General features: G+C 41.7%; 1 protein-coding gene across 1 annotated transcript in view; it reads left to right on the top strand.

The window, feature by feature from the left end:
• Nucleotides 1-16,744, top strand: part of LOC117595891 (NACHT, LRR and PYD domains-containing protein 12) — a 120,999-nt gene extending 104,255 nt beyond the window's left edge. The window contains exons 24-28 of the mRNA XM_053228311.1: nucleotides 259-432; nucleotides 11,516-11,689; nucleotides 13,522-13,695; nucleotides 14,465-14,603; nucleotides 14,865-16,744. Coding sequence (XP_053084286.1) covers nucleotides 259-432; nucleotides 11,516-11,689; nucleotides 13,522-13,695; nucleotides 14,465-14,588 — 646 coding nt within the window. The 3' untranslated portion in view covers nucleotides 14,589-14,603; nucleotides 14,865-16,744. The remainder of the gene's footprint in view (nucleotides 1-258; nucleotides 433-11,515; nucleotides 11,690-13,521; nucleotides 13,696-14,464; nucleotides 14,604-14,864) is intronic.
• The last annotated feature ends 1,536 nt before the right edge of the window (nucleotides 16,745-18,280 follow it).

The raw sequence follows: 18,280 nt of genomic DNA, 5'->3' as shown, positions 1-18,280 counted from the left end.
AAAACAGAATGATTCACTGCCGAGTTTTTACATTCAAGCCTAGTCATCCTCATGGAGCTGGCATGCACACACACACACATACACACACAATAAAAAGAATTTGCTATTTAGTTTTTGCTCTCTTTTAATTCATAACTAAGATGCTGTATTTCATACTGGTTAAAGACTGCAGAGACCCTTTGTTGAAAAAGTTCCTGCTGAACTGATCTGTGTGTCCTGAACTGAGAGAGTGAAGAGTGTGTAATTGTCTCTCTGCAGGTTGTGTGGTTGTGGTGTCTCAGATGTAGGCTGTGATGCTCTGACTTTAGCTCTGAGATCAAACCCCTCACACCTGAGAAAACTGGATCTGTCTAAGAATAAACTCAGAGACTCAGGAGTGAAGCGTCTCTCTGCTGTACTGGAGAATCCTCACTGTAAACTGGAGACACTGAGGTAAGATCATCTCTCTGAGAGTCACATGACCTGCTCCTCAGTAAGACACATTCTCTAATAGTGAGACTGAAGCAGAGGTTTTAGGTTCAGCATCAAACATCCTGAGGAGGAAAATCATTTCATTTAAGTCCACACTGATGTTTTTTCCTGATCTGATCACAGTATTTATGTATTCAGTGTACTGTCCTCACTATGGGATACTTTGCACAGCTAGACAGACAGCTAACATGAAATGGGACTCCAATAAATGTATCAAGGTGTAACTTTTCTTGATTTTAATTTAAATACACATAATGTTTATCTGTACAAGTTTCTTACAATACGTGACCTAATTGCAGGTAGGTTAATTAGACATCTCTTATTCACATAACAACACTCTTAAATGATTAATTCTCAAGCTTTAGTATACAAAGGCATCCTTAATGTGTCAAATAAACAACTTTATATACTCACAGACAAATAGTGTCTCAAGAATAGCGTAAAGAAAACATAAGATGCACCAGAATGAAGCCGTGTGCTCTGGACTACTTCCTGCTTGAACTGAACTGAAACAAAACAACCACTAGGTGGCAGTATAAAAGCTCAAGAAATTATTTCAACATAAGAGTTCTCATAAGAATGCAGCACACTCCCCGCCTGCCACATTACTTTGTGGCACTATTGATTCAAATTACTAGTTCAGTCTTTAAGTAGTCTTTTCGTCAGATAGAAGAACGATGCATTCCGTGACTGGCCTCAAGAAAGTTTTGACAGTTCCTTGTTTTGCAACTCTCACTTCCACTTTGTGTACTTTTCCATCTTGGCTTGAGTCCCATGGGCCATTCATTTCTGTGTGCCTGACTGTCTTTCAGCAATACAACATCCCCAAGACTGATGTTTGGCCTGTCTTCTGTCCACTTTCTGTGGCTTTGTAACGAGGACAAATACTCTCCCCACCATCGTTTCCAGAAAGTATCTGCTAAACATTGGACTTGCTTCCATTGTTTCTGATATAGACAAGAAGTATCAAAGTTCCCAGTAGGGGCTGACAAGGCATTCATCTTTTGAGTCAGAAGCATTGCTGGGGTGAGCACTGTTGGGTTTTCAGGGTCAGTAGACACTGGAAGCAAAGGTCATGCATTTATAATAGCCATGACCTCTGCCATCACGGTGCTCAAGACTTCATGAGTGAGATGACTGGGCCCAGTCCTCAACAACACCGCATCCAGAATTCACCTGCTTACTCCAATTAGTCCTTCCCAGGAGCCCCCCACGTGTGATGAATGTGGTGGATTAAACAGCCATGTGCATCCCTTCTCCTTCAGGTAATTCTGAAGTGCTTGATCGTTGGTGTCTATGTTCAATTCCTTACATGCACCTACAAAATTGGTTCCTCTGTCAGAGCGTAGAAGTTTGGCTGGGCCCCGGATAGAGAAGAATCTCCTTAATGCGTTGATGAAGCTGGATGTGGTCATGGATTCGATGAGCTCTATGTGCACGGCTCTGGTAGACATACGTGTAAAGATTACAGCCCATCGTTTGCTTTCCGCATTTCCTCCTCTTGTTCATCGTGTGACAATTGTCCAAGGACCAAAAATGTCAAGTCCAATGTTAGTGAATGGTGGTTCTTGAGCAAGCCTGTCTGCCGGTAAATCTGCCATTTTTTTGACACTCTAGGTGTCCTCTGAGCTTAGAGTGTCAAAAAAAGAACTACTCGGAAGATGGCGGCACACATAGTTGCTGCGGCTCAGTGCATGTACAGTCAGTGCTTTGTTTTGCTTTGTGTTAACGTTTTTTTTTTTCTTCTGGGGTACTTTTTGTTATGCGAACAACATCTACAGCCGAAGTGACCTCCTAAAGATTGGAATTTGTTTTAAAAGCAGTGTTACAGCCGAGTTTATCCGCTCGCATAATATCCTGGTGGACATAGCGAGGATTCCCGGCTCGCTGTGGATTATTATCCCAGCGGTGAGGCAGAGCAGAGCAGGATGCAGGGCTGGTGCGCTAGCGAGACTAAGGAGGCAGCCGCTTCCCAGCTTGTTTGTCACTAACGCTAGATCCCTCGCAAATAAGATGGACGAACTGAGACTACAGACAGCAACCAACAACGCGATGAGGAACAGTTGCGTGCTGTTAATCACAGAGTCCTGGCTTCATCCATCTATTCCGGACTTGGCTACTGAGCTAGCAGGCTACACTATGCAGCGGCAGGACAGGACAGTGGACTCTGGTAAGAGCAGAGGAGGGGGGCTCTGTGTGTACATTAATAACAACTGGTGTACACACACAGTGACTATAGACAGACACTGCTCAGACCTGGAGTATTTGACTGTTAAATGCAGACCCTTTTACCTTCCTAGGGAGTTTACCATTGTTTTAGTAACTGCTGTTTACATTCCACCGGATGCTAATGCTAGCTCGGCTATCGGTCATTTACATGGCAGCATTAGCAAGCAGCAGAGCATGTACCCGGAAGCTGTGCAGATCATAGCAGGGGATTTTAATCATGCAGACTTAAAAATAGCACTCCCTAAATTCCACCAGCATGTTAAGTGTGCTACTAGGGGAGAGAACACTCTGGACAAGGTATATTCTAACATCAAAATGGGCTACAGGGCCAGACCACTACCACATCTGGGCCAGTCTGACTATCTGTCCTTGTTTTTAACTCCCACATATGCCCCCCTCAAGAAAACTGCTCCCACCATCAGAAAGACTGTTGCCACATGGCCAGACGGTGCCTCACAGCAGCTACAGGACTGCTTTGATAGGACCAACTGGGAGGTCTTTGAACATCAGGACCTGGAGATGTTCACAGACAGTGTACTGTGCTATATTAAGAACTGCATAGACACTGTCACAGTGGACAAATGCATCCAGATCTACCCCAATCAGAAGCCCTGGATGACCTGGGAGGTCCAGCAGCTGCTAAGAAAGAGGAACACCGCCTACAGGACCGGCAACAGAGATCTCTACAGCGCAGCCTGAGCCAACCTGAAGAGAGGCGTCAGAGAGGCCAAAGCGGACTACAGGAGGAGGATTGAGAAACACCTGGACAGTAACAACAGTCGGCAGGTGTGGCAGGGAGTCCAGCACCTCACCAACTACAAGTCCAACCTCAGAGCTGCTGAAGGTGACCTCACGCTGGCAAAGGAGCTGAACATCTACTTTGCCCACTACGAAGTCACTGCAACAGGGGTGGCACAGCTACACCACATGCCCCACAGCAGCACAAACCTCACCTTCGAGGAACATGAGGTGAGGCGCACCCTGCGGGCCATCAATCCGAGGAAGGTAGCTGGTCCCGATGGCGTCCCAGGACGTGTGCTGAGGGATTGTGCAGACCAACTGACTGGAGTCTTTACAAGGATTTTCAACCAATCCCTGGCACAGTCCACTGTCCCACCCTGCCTGAAGTCCTCCACCATAGTCCCCCTGCCCAAGAAGCTCCACATCTCCAGCCTCAATGACTACAGACCAGTGGCACTCACCCCAGTAATCATGAAGTGCTTTGAAAAACTGGTCCACAGTCACATCACAGCAGCCCTGCCCCCAAGCCTCGACTCCCACCAGTTTGCCTACAGATCGAACTGATCCACAGAAGATGCCATAGCAACAGCACTCCATGCTGCACTATCACACCTGGAGCAGCAAGGGAGATATGTGCGGATGCTCTTTGTGGATTTCAGCTCTGCATTTAATACCATCCTACCACACAAGCTGGTGGTCAAGCTGGAGGACCTGGGGCTCCCACATACAACCTGCATGTGGATCAGCAGCTTCCTCTCTGATTGCAGGCAGAGGGTTAGTGTAGGCCATCATATTTCTACGGCCTTAAGCCTCAGTACTGGTTCCCCTCAGGGCTGTGTGCTGAGTCCCCTGCTCTACTCCCTATACACACATGACTGCACCCCTGTCCATCACAGCAACACCATTGTAAAGATTGCAGACGACACTACAGTGGTGGGGCTTATTTCTGGCGGGGACGAGTCTGCCTATAGAGAGGAGGTGGAGCAGCTGTCGGCATGGTGCACGACCAATAACCTTTTCCTCAACACTTCAAAGACCAAAGAACTCATAATAGACTACAGGAGAAAAAAGACAGAAATCCCACCATTACTCATCAACGGGGACTGTGTGGAGAGGGTGGCAGACTTCCGCTTCCTGGGAGTCCACAGAGAGGAGAATCTGTCCTGGTGCGTGAATACCTCTGTGCTACTAAAAAAGGCCCAGCATAGACTGTACTTCCTGAGGATACTAAGGAAGAATAACATCACACAAAGACTGCTGGTGTCCTTCTACAGAGCCTCCATCGAAAGTGTACTAACATACTGTATATGCATTTGGTACACCAGCTGTACAGTGGCCCAGAGGAAAGCTCTCCAAAGGGTCATTAACACTGCCCAAAAGATTGTCGGCTGCCCTCTCCTTCTCACATTAGAAAACTTACACAGCTCCCATTGTCTTAAAAAAGCACAGAACATAGCTAAAGACACTTCACATCCTGGACACTCCCTGTTTGAACTGTTGCCTTCTGGCAGACGGCACAGGTTAATTAATGCAAGGACAAATAGACTCAAGCACAGTTTTTATCAAATTGCAATAACTGCTCTGAATGCTGCTAAAAAATAACATACAATATTTCAATCTGTATCTTGCTGGATCTGTGAAACAGTGGATGTATGTGTGGATGATGGATGGATCTGTAAAACGGTGGAGGTATGTGTAGGATGTAGAATCATGTTCAACATTTTTATATATTGCATGTGTGTGGGTATGCTCATGTGCAGTTTAAGGTATATTTATTCTTATTTATTCATATTTTTAGGAATTCTAAAGTATTTAAATTATTATATTTTAGCATTGTTGTCATATTAAATTATTATATTTTAGTATTATCATATTAAATTACTATATTTTAGAATTGTCCTAACATTTAAATTATTATATTTTATCATTGTCCTAACATTTAAATTATTATGCTTTTTATTGTGTTTTTAACACTCAATGTGATTAGGCACTGACTGAAGAGCACTTTTAAATTTTAAATTTTAAATTTCGTTGTACCTGTGACATTGACAATAAAAGCATATTCTAAAAAAATATTCTTACGACACGTCACACATTTATGAATCACTGCGGACACCACTCGTTTACTTCCGATAATCCAGAACCCTGCTGCTCGAATGGCTCCCTCAGTGATGTGTCGCCATTGGTGAACTACCTGTTCATGGTAGTATCTGACAAGAAGTGTAGTAATGTGGTGTGTTTTTGGAACAACGAGTGGATGCTTTTCCTCTCTGGGTACATCTGCCTCTGTTGCACATCCTCCAATTCTGAGTAGTCCATTTTCATCCACAACTACATTAAGCCTTTTGAGTTGGCTCTGTCTTGGGATTGGTTTTCCCTTCTCTAGACATTTGAATTCCTCCTCGAACACCTCGTGCTGAACAGAGCCAATAACTACATTTTTAGCTTTGGCAAGATCTGTGACACTGCATGGATCTCTGAATCATTGCCATCCTTTGTGACTTGGATCGTAAGAACCTTGGAAGGATGCTGCAACATGAATAAGCTTAGCCAAGGTGTGAATGAGAGTCTTCCAACTAGAAAAGTGCATGAAATGCTGGCTACCCAACTGTGTCTTTGAAATGTTGGTTAACAAGGCCACAGCATCAGGACGGACCTCTTCATCAGTTTCTGGGTTTACAAGGGAGAATGCAGTTTCTTCAGGGTACTCTTCAGCTTGGACTTTGTGTGTGGCAGTAGAATTGCTGGTGCCGGTCTTGTAGCATGATTTGCAGGGTTTTTCCTCAGTGGATATGTAGAACCAATGATCAGGGTGTGTAGATTTTCTGATTCGAGAGACACGGTTGGATACATACACATAGAACCTCCTGGTAGTGTTGTGTATATACCCCAGCACTATTTTGCTGTCTGTGAAGAATTTGACTGCATCCCAAGCAATGTCCATCTCATCTCTGAGTAGGTCATACAGTTCAACAGCTAACACAGCTGCACACAACGTATGTGCAGGTCTTGGTGCCAGCTTGGATTTTCCCATGATAAATCCAACGTGGCATCCCCCTTCAGAGTTGATGGCTCTCAGGTAGGCAACAGCTCCAATTGCTATTGTGGAGGCATCTGAAAGATACAAAGCTCCTTTCTCTTTGTTGAGGTTAGTGAAGCTGGAACCTTAACACCTTTGAATCTTGATGTATTCAAGAGTATCTAGTGATTCTTTCCACTTATTCCATTCAGACTGTTTTTCAGATGGCAGTGGTGTGTCCCAGTCATGCTGTTCTAGCGTAAGTTCCCTGACGATAGATTTGCCATGCATAGTTATGGGTGCCACAAAACCCAAATGGTCATAGATGCTGTTCACTGTTGAGAGAATGCCTCTTCTTGTGTAGGGCTTTTCCTCATGAGAAATCTGGAATGTGAAGCTGTCGGTTTCCAAATCCCATGACAGTCTTAAGCTTCGCTGGACTGGAAGGGCATCAGCATTGAGGTCAAGATCTTTTATACTCTTTGCACGATCTTCCACAGGAAATGCTTTCATCACTTGCTTGTTGTTAGAGGACACTTTATGTAGCAACACATTGCATTCAGCGAGCATTTCTCTGGTCCTCGTCAGAATATCGATTGCCTTTTCAGGGTTAGCTACCGAGGCAAGACAGTCATCAACATAAAATTGTCCACTAACCTTTTAGCATCAGCACCATGTTCTTCCTCACCCTCTGGAGCTGCTTTTCTCATGCAGTAGATGGCTACAGCAGATGATGGGCTGTTACCAAAGACATGCTTCTTCATCTTGTAGTCTATCACATTCTTTTCCATGTCGTTGTCATCATACCACAAGAACCTAAGGTAATCTCGATGTTCTTCCTGAACAACAAAACTATAGAACATTTGTTGCACATCTGCTGAGAACACTATGGGCTCTCTCCTAAAGCGCAAAAGGACCCCCAACAGAGTGTTATTCAAGTCTGGGCTACAAAGCAGCACATTGTTCAGTGACACTCCCTCATATTCAAACACAACTCTTATCTGATCAGGCTTTTGAGGGTGATACACTCTGAATGTTGGGAGATACCAGTGTTCTTTGCTCTTCTCCAAGGGTGGAGCAATTTCTGCATGATCGTTGTCCTGTATCTTTTGCATGAACTCAGTAAAGTGTTGTTTCACGTCTGGTTTCTTTCCTAATGTTTTCTGAAGAGAGTGGAAACACTTACATGCTTGTTCTTTGTTACTTGGTAGACGACGTCTCGGGAATCGAAATGGCAGAGGTGCCACCAAGCTGTTCTCTTCATCTTGATACACAGATTGTTGCATGATATCTAGGAATTGTTGGTCATCTATGGACAGTGTTGGTTTATCATTCTCCTTGGATCTTTGAAACACTGCACCACCTAGACTCTCTGTGCTCGCAGAAAGGCTAGTATCTTCCATGCAGGGTAAAGGGCGTGGACACTGTTGTAGTGGTGTGAAGCTGAAATTCTCTTTTACTTGGATGTTATTGGGGCAAGGAGTAAGGATGGATGCACAACCATTCAGAAGTACATTTGTCCTAAAGATACTCGCGACTGGTGGTTTGTGAACTGTTCCTAAACAGACTTCACCCACAATTACCCAACCTAAGTCGAGTCATTGCACAAATGGAGTGTTGTGGGGCCCATTTATTTGTTCACGTACCTTGTGTACTCTCAGTATATCTCGCCTTAACAGCAGCAGAATAGCTGCACTGAGATCCACATCTGGAATCTTATCTGCCACTGACCGCAAGTGAGGATGGTGCAGCGCAACCTCAGGAGAAGGAATCTCCGACTTATCACCTGGTATCATATCACATTCTATTAGAGTAGGGAGCTTTAGTTGGAACTTCCCATTGGTAGGCTCAATTATGAAGTTGGTAGCTCTTCCACCTGACGTCTCGATGACCCCTGAGCAGGTTTTCAGTGTGTACGGGCTAGAATTTGTTCTAATTCCAAAGATCTCAAAAAACTCATTCTTTGCAAGAGAACGGTTGCTTTGTTCATCAAGCACTGCATACATTGTTGCTGCTTCTTCCCTCTTACCAGCTGGATAAACTCTGACCAAACAGATCTTGGAGCATGAACGTGGACTGCGTGGGTCCGCCTTACCACAGATTTCTGTACATTTTGATGTAGCTGAAAGGGATGTGTCCTCATTTGTTTCTTCTTCATCCTCTTTCTCTGCTACAACTGCTGTTGGTGGTGAGGGAGGAGGACCTGGATGCATGGCTGAAATGTGCTTTTCACTTTTACATTCCGTACACTTAATGGTCACTTTGCAATCTTTGGCCACGTGACAAGTCGATCCACAACACCTGAAGCAGATTTTATTCTCCTTAAGAAAGGCTTTTCTGTCATCCAAAGACTTAAATCTAAAACTCCTGCATTTCTTTGGCGGATGAGGCTTTTTGTGTATCGGACACTGTCGCTGTTGAACTGTAAGTTCGCTTGGAACTTCTGTTTTATGCACATGCACCGGGATTTTCTGTCTCACAACCTTTTCTGTCTTGGAGAATGGACTTGTGGGTGTGGAAAGGAAAAAACTAGGATCATTTCTGATTTTTGCATGATGTCTTACAAATCTAGAGAAGATTACAAATGGAGGGAATGGTACCTTGTACTCTTCCTTATATCTGAATCCTTCAGATACCCACTTCTCCTGCAGGCGGTATGGCAGTTTTTCCACTATGGGTTTCAGTCCACGAGCTGTTTCCAAATATGCAAGTCCAGGGAGGTACCCCTCTACCTTTGCACATTCCAGTTCCAGTAGGATATTCCCCAACTCTCTGAGTTTGTGACTGTCTTTGTTGGTTAGCCTTGGGATATCCTCTACTTTTTTCAACAATGCGTGCTCCACAATCTCCGGTGCTCCATAACTTTCCTCAAGTCTTTTCCACAACATGTCAAGACCTGATTCAGGGTGAAGAATATGAACAGAGCAAATTCTTTTTGCCTGTTCTGATGACTCAGGTCCTAACCATTTTGTCATCAAATCAAGTTCCTCCTGGGCTGTCAAGTTAAGATCCTTGGTAGCAGTCTTAAAAGATGCTTTCCATGACCAGTAATTTTCAGGGTGGTCATCAAAATTCAGCAGACTGGAACTGACCATTTCTTTACAGATCAGGTATCTTGTGAGGTCAGACCCAGTTGACAGGTCTGGTGGGAGCTCTTTTTCTGTTTTTACAGGGTATTGCGACCATTTTTGGAAGTATGGTTGATCTACTGGCGGTAACTGGCTGCCAGAAGGTTGCCAATTGTGCTGAATATTTACTTTGGGCATTTCTGAATACTCACTCACTTTTTTGAAGTGTTCAGATGATTCAGCTTTAGTCTGAAAGGCATACTTGTGAGAGCTTCTGAACGTAGTCACTAGTCCATTCAGCTGGGCTTAGAGGTGGTTCGGGGACTTGGGGTTCCTCTACAAGTTCGCCACTTTCAGTTGCTTCTTCAGAAGCTGCAGCCTCTGCTAATGCAACAGCAACTGCCGTTTGACTTTTGAGTAGGTGTAGGTTTGCCTCTAAATCAGCCTTTTTCTTTATTACATCAGCTTCTTGTTCTGCAAAGGACAGCTGAGCATGTGCTGCTTCAGCTTTCACTCATGCCTTGATGGCAGCAGAGCCTATAGATGACCTTCTGCTACTTTTTGAGAATTTTGATGATTTTGACTGAATTGACTTATCAGTACTTCTTGAAGACATCGCTGTTTTTTTGGTTGCTTGGAAGTTTCCTCCAAAGATTCATCTTCTTGTTGCACTGCAGCATTTTTTTGAGTGCCTTCTAACTGATACTGTTTCCCCGAACGTAGACTCATAGTTGGTGCGCAGAGCTTTCTTGTGCTTAATCCTGTTGTGCTGTTGTCTTTTTACTGAACTGTCCTCACTATGTGATACTTTGCACAGCTAGACAGCCAGCTAACGTGAAATGGGACTCCAATAAATGTATCAAGGTGTAACTTTTCTTGATTTTAATTTAAAGGAAGTTCAATGTTTCCCATTTTCTTATGTTGTAAAATTGTAGTACAGAACAGACAAAATACACATATTAATGTTCATCTGTACAAGTTTCTTACAATACATGACCTAATTGCAGGTAGGTTAATTAGACATCTCTTATTCACATAACAGTCTTAAATGATTAATTCTCAAGCTTTAGTATACAAAGGCATCCTTAATGTGTCAAATAATCAACTTTATATACTCACAGACAAATAGTGTCTCAAAGAATAGCATAAAGAAAACATAAGATGCACCAGTGTGCTCTGGACTACTTCCTGCTTGAACTGAACTGAAACAAAACAACCACTAGGTGGCAGTATAAAAGCTCAAGAAATTATTTCAACATAAGAGTTCTCATAAGAATGCAGCACGTTCAGTGTTTGTAGTAGTATAAGCAGATCAGGGCCGAGTCTCCCAAAAGCATTACAGCACAAACGTTATCATTTAATGGTAGAGCGAGCATCTCTTTGAACACTCTCTCTCCCAGTTAAAATGATCTTAACTTTGAAATGCTTTTAGGAAACTCAGTCCTGATTGTTCTTGTAAATTTGATTAAATTTAATTTTATACACACACACACAGATTGGGCCTCCTTCATCAATCTTTTAGTAGAGTTGTGTGTAAATGTTTGCATAAGTCAGACCAAACTAAAAATTTCTGGCGGTTTTACAAACGTTTCGGAAACGCTCATTTTCTTCATACTTGCTTGCGTATGTTGAAGAATACCAATCACTGAAAATTACCAGCACAGCTGACTTACATAAGCGTGTACACACACACACACACACACACACACAATGTTAGTGTAAGCCAAACTGAACTAAAAATTTTCAAAAGAAAGGCTGATTTTCTTCATGTGCTCACATTGATCTGACATAATGTGCGAACCGCGTTCCCAGCACAGCTCATTTGCCCAGACACACTTCTATAAGTCGCTTTGCATAAGGGCGCCTCCTAAATGCTGTAAACGTAATAAAAATAAGCAATTTAATCTCCATAGTATATACCAGATCTAAAAGTGCAGTAATACATGCAAATTGTATTTGTGAAGAATGTGTCATTGTCTCTCTGCAGGTTGCGTGATTGTGATGTCTCAGATGAAGGCTGTGCTGCTCTGACTTCAGCGCTGAAATCAAACCCCTCACACCTGAGAGAACTGGAGCTGCCTGAGAATGAACTCAGAGACTCAGGAGTGAAGCGTCTCTCTGCTGTACTGAAGAACCCTCACTGTAAACTGGAGACACTAAGGTAAGACCATCTCTCTGAGTGTCACATGATCTGCTCCACAGTAAGACACATTTAGCATTTGCTACATAATCTTGGATTGTACATGACACAAAACAAATGGTTTTTTTTTTGTAAGCCCTGATTTTTTTCTGGGAGAGGGAGAGAGAGAGGCTTTGACTTTTAAGATGCCTTTAAAGCATCTGTCTAACATATTCACATATTTACATATTTATAAACACCACCATTCAACCCCCCCACCCTAAATCCCTGAAACCGATGCAGTCTGTTCTCACTTTAAAGTCCATGTAAGTAGAAAGTCCACACTCAGAACACCTTTACAAGTCCATGCAAATAGAAAGTCTGGAAATCAAGATCAGATATCCAAGTTGTAGTAGATCGAGTTTATAGATCCAAGTATTTGTCCAGTGTTGCTGAGCATGCAGGAGTGTACTGACTCCACACTGACATGTCCAGTCTCTCAATGTCCATGACACAGAGTTTTCAATCCAGTCTCATGTGTGGAAACAGAGAAGACAGTGAAAAGTCCAGGAAACAAGAAAGAGTGCCAGATAGATCCTGTCCACAACTAACTTAGAAGAGTCTTTTGTACTGCTGCTGTCCATTTCCTGAGTCAAAATCTTCTCCTAGGTGACAGCTCCTTCAGGTTCTCTTTCTTGATGACATGTTGTGCTGAATTCACGAACTTGGACTTATCAGAGAAGTAACTGGACAGAGAAATATTCCTTTTTCCTTTAGTCTGTTCTAGAAAGTGGTTGATGTGTGTGATGGAGTACATGTCATCTGGATGTGTTTCTGACACACCTGAGCAGTCGCCTCATCTGAGGAGATCTCACTCTCCTCCATATGTGTGAGCTGTTCTCCTGTAGCTCCTGTACTGCACTCTGGCCTTTCACTGTCTGACTTTACACTGTTTACTGAATCACTGTGGCTTACAGGATTATTGGCATTTTCTTAATGCCAAAAAACCAGAAAGAGTGCCAGATAGATCCTGTTCATCTTGCTCTTTCCGCATATTTTCTTCTCTAAGTTTTCTCCACATTTGCCAAGTTTCTCAGCTTCATTTTTCTTTTGCTTGAATCTTTTGTCTCTTCTCCTGTCTTTCTCCTGCTGCAGCTTTCTGGGATTAAAGACAGTCTCAGTGTCAGCATTAAGGCCGATATCACTGCTACTGCTAAAACCTGCAGTCATCTTAGTTTTAGCACCTGTTCTATCACCAGTATCAGGGTTAAGATCGGCATCTTTACAAGAATTAACATTAGTGTCAGGATTGTTTGCAGTGTTAGCATCATTAGCATTACTGCTGTGCTCAGCGCTGGCCTGTTCTCCTCTCCTGCTGACTGTCTCCACTCTGCTGGTGCTCTATCTCAGCCGTGTCGCCCCTGAGCTCCCTGGCTACACAGCTCTGTGTGAACAACTCAACTGTTTATACCCGCTGTCCCCACACTCAAAACATCTCAGCCTTTCAGTACTGGTGAACACAGTGTAACTGCTATCACCATGCTTACATTTAAATCCGATATCCAGGGTTTCATCTCGGTTATTAAGAAACATAAAAACCTGCATAGGAAAAGATAGGATATGTTTCACTGCCAAGTTTTTACAGTCAAGCGGAAACATTCTCATGGAGCTGGCAACCACACACACACACACTCCCTCTAAAACACAATAAATAGAATTTGCTATTTAGTTATTGCTCTCATATAATTGTTGACTAAGATGCTGTATTTCATAGTGATTAAAGACTGCAGTGGCTCTTTGATGGAAAAGTTGCTGCTGAACTGATCTGTGTGTCCTGAACTGAGAGAGTGAAGAGTGTCATTGTCTCTCTGCAGGTTGCGTGATTGTAGTGTCTCAGATGAAGGCTGTGCTGCTCTGACTTCAGCTCTGAGATCAAACCCCTCACATCTGAGAGAACTGGATCTGTCTTGGAATAAACTCAGAGACTCAGGAGTGAAGCGTCTCTCTGCTGTACTGGAGAATCCTCACTGTAAACTGGAGACACTGAGGTAAGATCATCTCTCTGAGAGTCACATGACCTGCTCCTCAGTAACACACATTCTCTAATAGTGAGACTGAAGTAGAGGTTTTAGTTTCAGCATCAAATATCCTGAAGAGCAAAATCATTTCATTTAAGTCCACAGTGATGTTTTTTTCCTGATCTGATCACAGTAGTTATGTATTCAGTGTTTGTAGTAGTATAAGCAGATCAGGGCCAAGTTTCCCAGAAGCATTGCCACACAAACATCATCATTTAATGGTAGAGCGAGCATCACTTTGAACACTCTCTCTCCCAGTTAAAATGATCTTAACCTTCCAATGCTTTTAGGAAACTCAGTCCTGACTGTTCTTGTAAATTTGATTAAACTGAATTACACATACACACACACATACACACACACACACACACACACACAAACACAGGTCTTCATTTGTCAATCTTTTACTAAAGTTGTGTGTAAATGTTCATGTAAGCCAAACTGAACAAAAAATTTCCAACAGAAAGGCTGATTTTCTTCGTACTCGTGTGCTTACTTTAATCATCCGTAATGTGTGAAGCGCATTCCAGTCACAGTTCGTTTGCATGTAGTGACGCCCACACACACACACACACACACCCTTCTATAAGTCGCTCTGGATAAGGGCATCTGATAAATGCTGTGAACATAGTAAAAATAAGCAATTTAAACTCCACTCAGTATATTCCAGATATAAAAGTGCAGTTATCCATAAAATATATAAACAGAGAGTGAAGAGTGTGTCATTGTCTCTCTGCAGGTTGTGTAATTGTAGTGTCTCAGATGAAGGCTGTGCTGCTCTGACTTCAGCCCTGAGATCAAACCCCTCACAACTGAGAGAACTGGATCTGTCTGGGGATAAACTCAGAGTGCTTCCATCTTAAACTACAGGACTTGAGGTGATACAAATACAAGTATTTCAGATAAACATGTACAAAAATATACAAATATTTAGACTCATTAACATTGTTTGATACTTTTTGTTTAGTGAAGAAAATGTTTAAGTAACCTGGTCCTGTTTCTATAAAGAGCTATTGATTTTAAACAGGTTCATGTTCAGTGAGTTACTGGGTATTTTTTAAACTTTGCACTTAAATTTTACTTTGGTGTTTAATGTTCATGTTCAGCATGGCAAAACTTTTATTTTCATTTAATTTCAGAATGTGAAGAATTTTCATCTGATGCAGACTCCACATAAAAAAACATTTTCGCACACTGGAGAATGAAGAACATTTTAGTCATTTTGCAGAGATGTGTACCAAGTGGCACTTCGTCAATACGAGCAGCTGGGGCAGAGACCCACCATTTATATCAACCATTCAACGAATATTAATCTTCATAAAGCCATCATTCACAACTCCATACATTTTAAATTGAGCAACACCTAGAAACACAGCAATTCAACAGAAAATCAGGTTATATCTGTCAAATATTTTTTTAAGTCATTGGTGCCAACTTAAAAAATTATTGCACAGATATAAGCTGATTTTCTGTTGATTCACTGTGTTTCTAGGTGTTGCTCAATCACGGGTCAATGCACACACAACCCCACTTCTTCCATATGTTTAGTATTACATCTAGTGGTCAAAATGGGAACTGCACCAAGCAATATACATCCATACCCCTACCCAATTTTTCATTTTCCTATGCCCAAATCTTCTGGAATAGTTTAAAGACTTTAAACCAGACTTTGTTTTTTTTAGATGTAGTTTTAATTTAAATTTTGTTGTAACCTGTAAACCCTGGTTAATAATATGGTCTTAAGCCACTTGTAACAAGCTGCAAGACTGTACGCTGGATGACTGTAAATTGTCAACTCTCAACTGCCTTTTATGGAGTTGCTGTAAAAATTCAGAGTAAGTGGTGTTGCAGCACTACTATAAGCAATAAGCGCTTACTGAAGCTCAATTAATTATTTTTATTATTATACAATTCCACATTTATACCCTACAGAATCTGGACATCATGGCAGAACTCAGGTTCTGGTTAAGGTTCTAGTTGCTCTGGTCTTCACTCCAGCCCATGTCTTCCACCATTCTACCCCTCTATCACATCATCTGGTTGGAATACTCTAAAAGAGACCACCTTGGCTGAAGCAGTGGTAGTGGAGCAGTGGTAGCTCAGTGGTTAAGACATTGGCCTACTGATCAGAAGGTTATGAGTTCAAGTCCCAACACCACCAAGCTGCCACTACTGGGCCCTTGAGCAAGGCCCTTAACCCTCAACTGCTCAGTTGTATAAAAAATGAGATAAATCTAAGTTGCTCTGGATAAGGGCGTCTGCCAAATGCCGTAAATGTACAATGCAGTGACTATTTACTCAACATGCAATTGCTACTCTGTGTTTTCTTTTCTGTAAACACTGCTTTGTTTTGTTTTTGTAACATTCTGAAGAGATCTAATTGCTGTGACTGACATTTGTTATAAATATTTATGAGCTTTGATGGAAAGCATGACTCTGGAGAGTTAACTGGAGTTTTCAAATCTTTTAAAAGATGAAAATCAGAAAACAAAATCACCAGGTCTTTTTCCAGTCTTCTACTGTCCAGTTTCAGTGAGTCTGTGCTCATGATAGCCTCAGATTCCTGTTCTTGGCTGACAGGAGTGTAACCTGATGTTTGCTTTTGTAGCTCATCTACCTCGACATTTGATGATTGAGAATGCTGAGATGCTTTTCTGCTCAGCATGTTTGAAGAGAGTGATTGAGTTACTATGTCCTTCCTAGCAGCTCGACAATCTGGCCATTTTCCTCTGACCTCTCTCATCAACAAGGCATTTCCACCCACAGAACTGTCCCTCACTCAATGTTTTTTGATTCTGTATGAATTCTGTATAAACTCTAGAGACTGTTGTGTGTGAAAATCACAGGACAGAAGCAGTTGCTGAAATACTCAAACAAGCCCACCTGATGTGACATTAACTGAAGCTCTTCACCTTTATCTGCAGGATTTTATACACTGTGCTGCTGCCACATGATTGGCTGATTAGATAACTGCATAAATGAGCAGGTGTACAGGTGTTCCTATTAAAGTGGACAGCGAGTGTATATACTTCCCTCAAAGTTTTTTTTTTTAAATAAATTTTTTAAATACATTTTTTTTCAAATAAGCACTTTAACAAAGTAAAAAATATTAATAGTTCTGTGCTCCGTGAATATTCTGACCTCACAGAAATTCCAGATGGGTTTTCTGTAGGTTTTGTATCTTTAGTATGAACTAAAAATACAGCCAAACTTCCTGGCACAGAATGCATTTACTGTTTTTTTAAGTTCCATAAAAACACACACACACACACACTTGCTTTCATAAACATGTCAATTACACTGTCACATGCTTCTCTAATTCTGATAACTGAACTGGCATTTATTAGATTATACAAAATTATAGAGAGATATTTAAAACAACAACAAAGGTGTAATAGTAAAATATTCCTGTCTTGCTTTAAAGCATGATTTTGAAAGATTTGTTATATCGCCATCTAGTGGTAGAATATGTTAATAACATGGTGAGTATAAGTGCAGAGAAAAAATTATTTTCTATATAAATTAGAAATGACTTCTTTAACATGCAAATTCATACATGTGAAACTCGTATGGCTCAAAATATAAAACTGAATTAATTTTTACCAAAATATTTTTATGAATAGGTTTTGCCCCTTTAACTTAACACTTTCCCACACTTTTTTTTTTTTTTTTTTTTTTTAAAATATGTAGCTCTTTGAACTCTACAACTAAATTGTTTTCCTGGTGTAAGTCTACACTAATATCAGTTTATCACTGCGGTGAAGCAGCCGCTCTTCCTGAAACCACGGTTAATCCAGCCGCACGTGCATTTCAGGGGCGCGGCTTTTAGACACTTAGCGGTAATGGCACTGAAAACTAGCGTCCCCGAGCTCCTACACTTCAAATAAAATAATAAAAAAAAAGTTATATTTACACTTTTACATTTAAAAAAATGGGCAAAATCAATCGAGTTTAAAGAGACGCTATAAAGCATTAAGCCAAATAAAGAGAAATATACTAAAAACATCTTTTAAGAAACTTTATTAGTAGTAGTAGCATTATATAAATAAAAAGCATATATACACAGTGTGTAAAAAGTGTAGATGGTTGATGTGACAGAGGAAGGGTGTTTAAAAGCCGCTCTCTGAAGCTGAGGCGCTGAGATGAACTGCGCTTTCAGGAAGAGCGGCTGCTTCACCGCAGTGTGGCTGTAAATCCGCCTAAACCGGTTCTACCTTTCCTAAAGTCAAACACTTCCTGTAGCCTCCAAGTGCGTCTGAGCAAACACACATTTCTATTCAAATAAACCAGATCATTCCAGCGGAACAAGCACTGATGAGTGAAGGAGAAAGATTTGTCGGTTTTAATTTCAGATAAGGAGAAGGATTATAGCATTTCTAAAAGCGGCTGTAAAATCCAGAAGGAGGGAAAGTGCAGGATGTGAACTGAGCAGCTCTGTAGTCAACCTTCCTGCCTATTCTTCATTACACTGATTTCAGACAAGCTGTTGTTGTGATTATGGAGGAATTTTCCTGTTATCTTTATCAATATCATTTGTTAATCAGTATTATATCAA

The sequence above is a fragment of the Pangasianodon hypophthalmus genome, chromosome 23 (assembly GCF_027358585.1).
Source record: "Pangasianodon hypophthalmus isolate fPanHyp1 chromosome 23, fPanHyp1.pri, whole genome shotgun sequence".
Lineage (NCBI taxonomy): Eukaryota > Metazoa > Chordata > Actinopteri > Siluriformes > Pangasiidae > Pangasianodon > Pangasianodon hypophthalmus.
The sequence above is the reverse complement of the archived record's forward strand: the minus strand, read 5'-3'. Positions and strand labels throughout refer to the sequence as shown.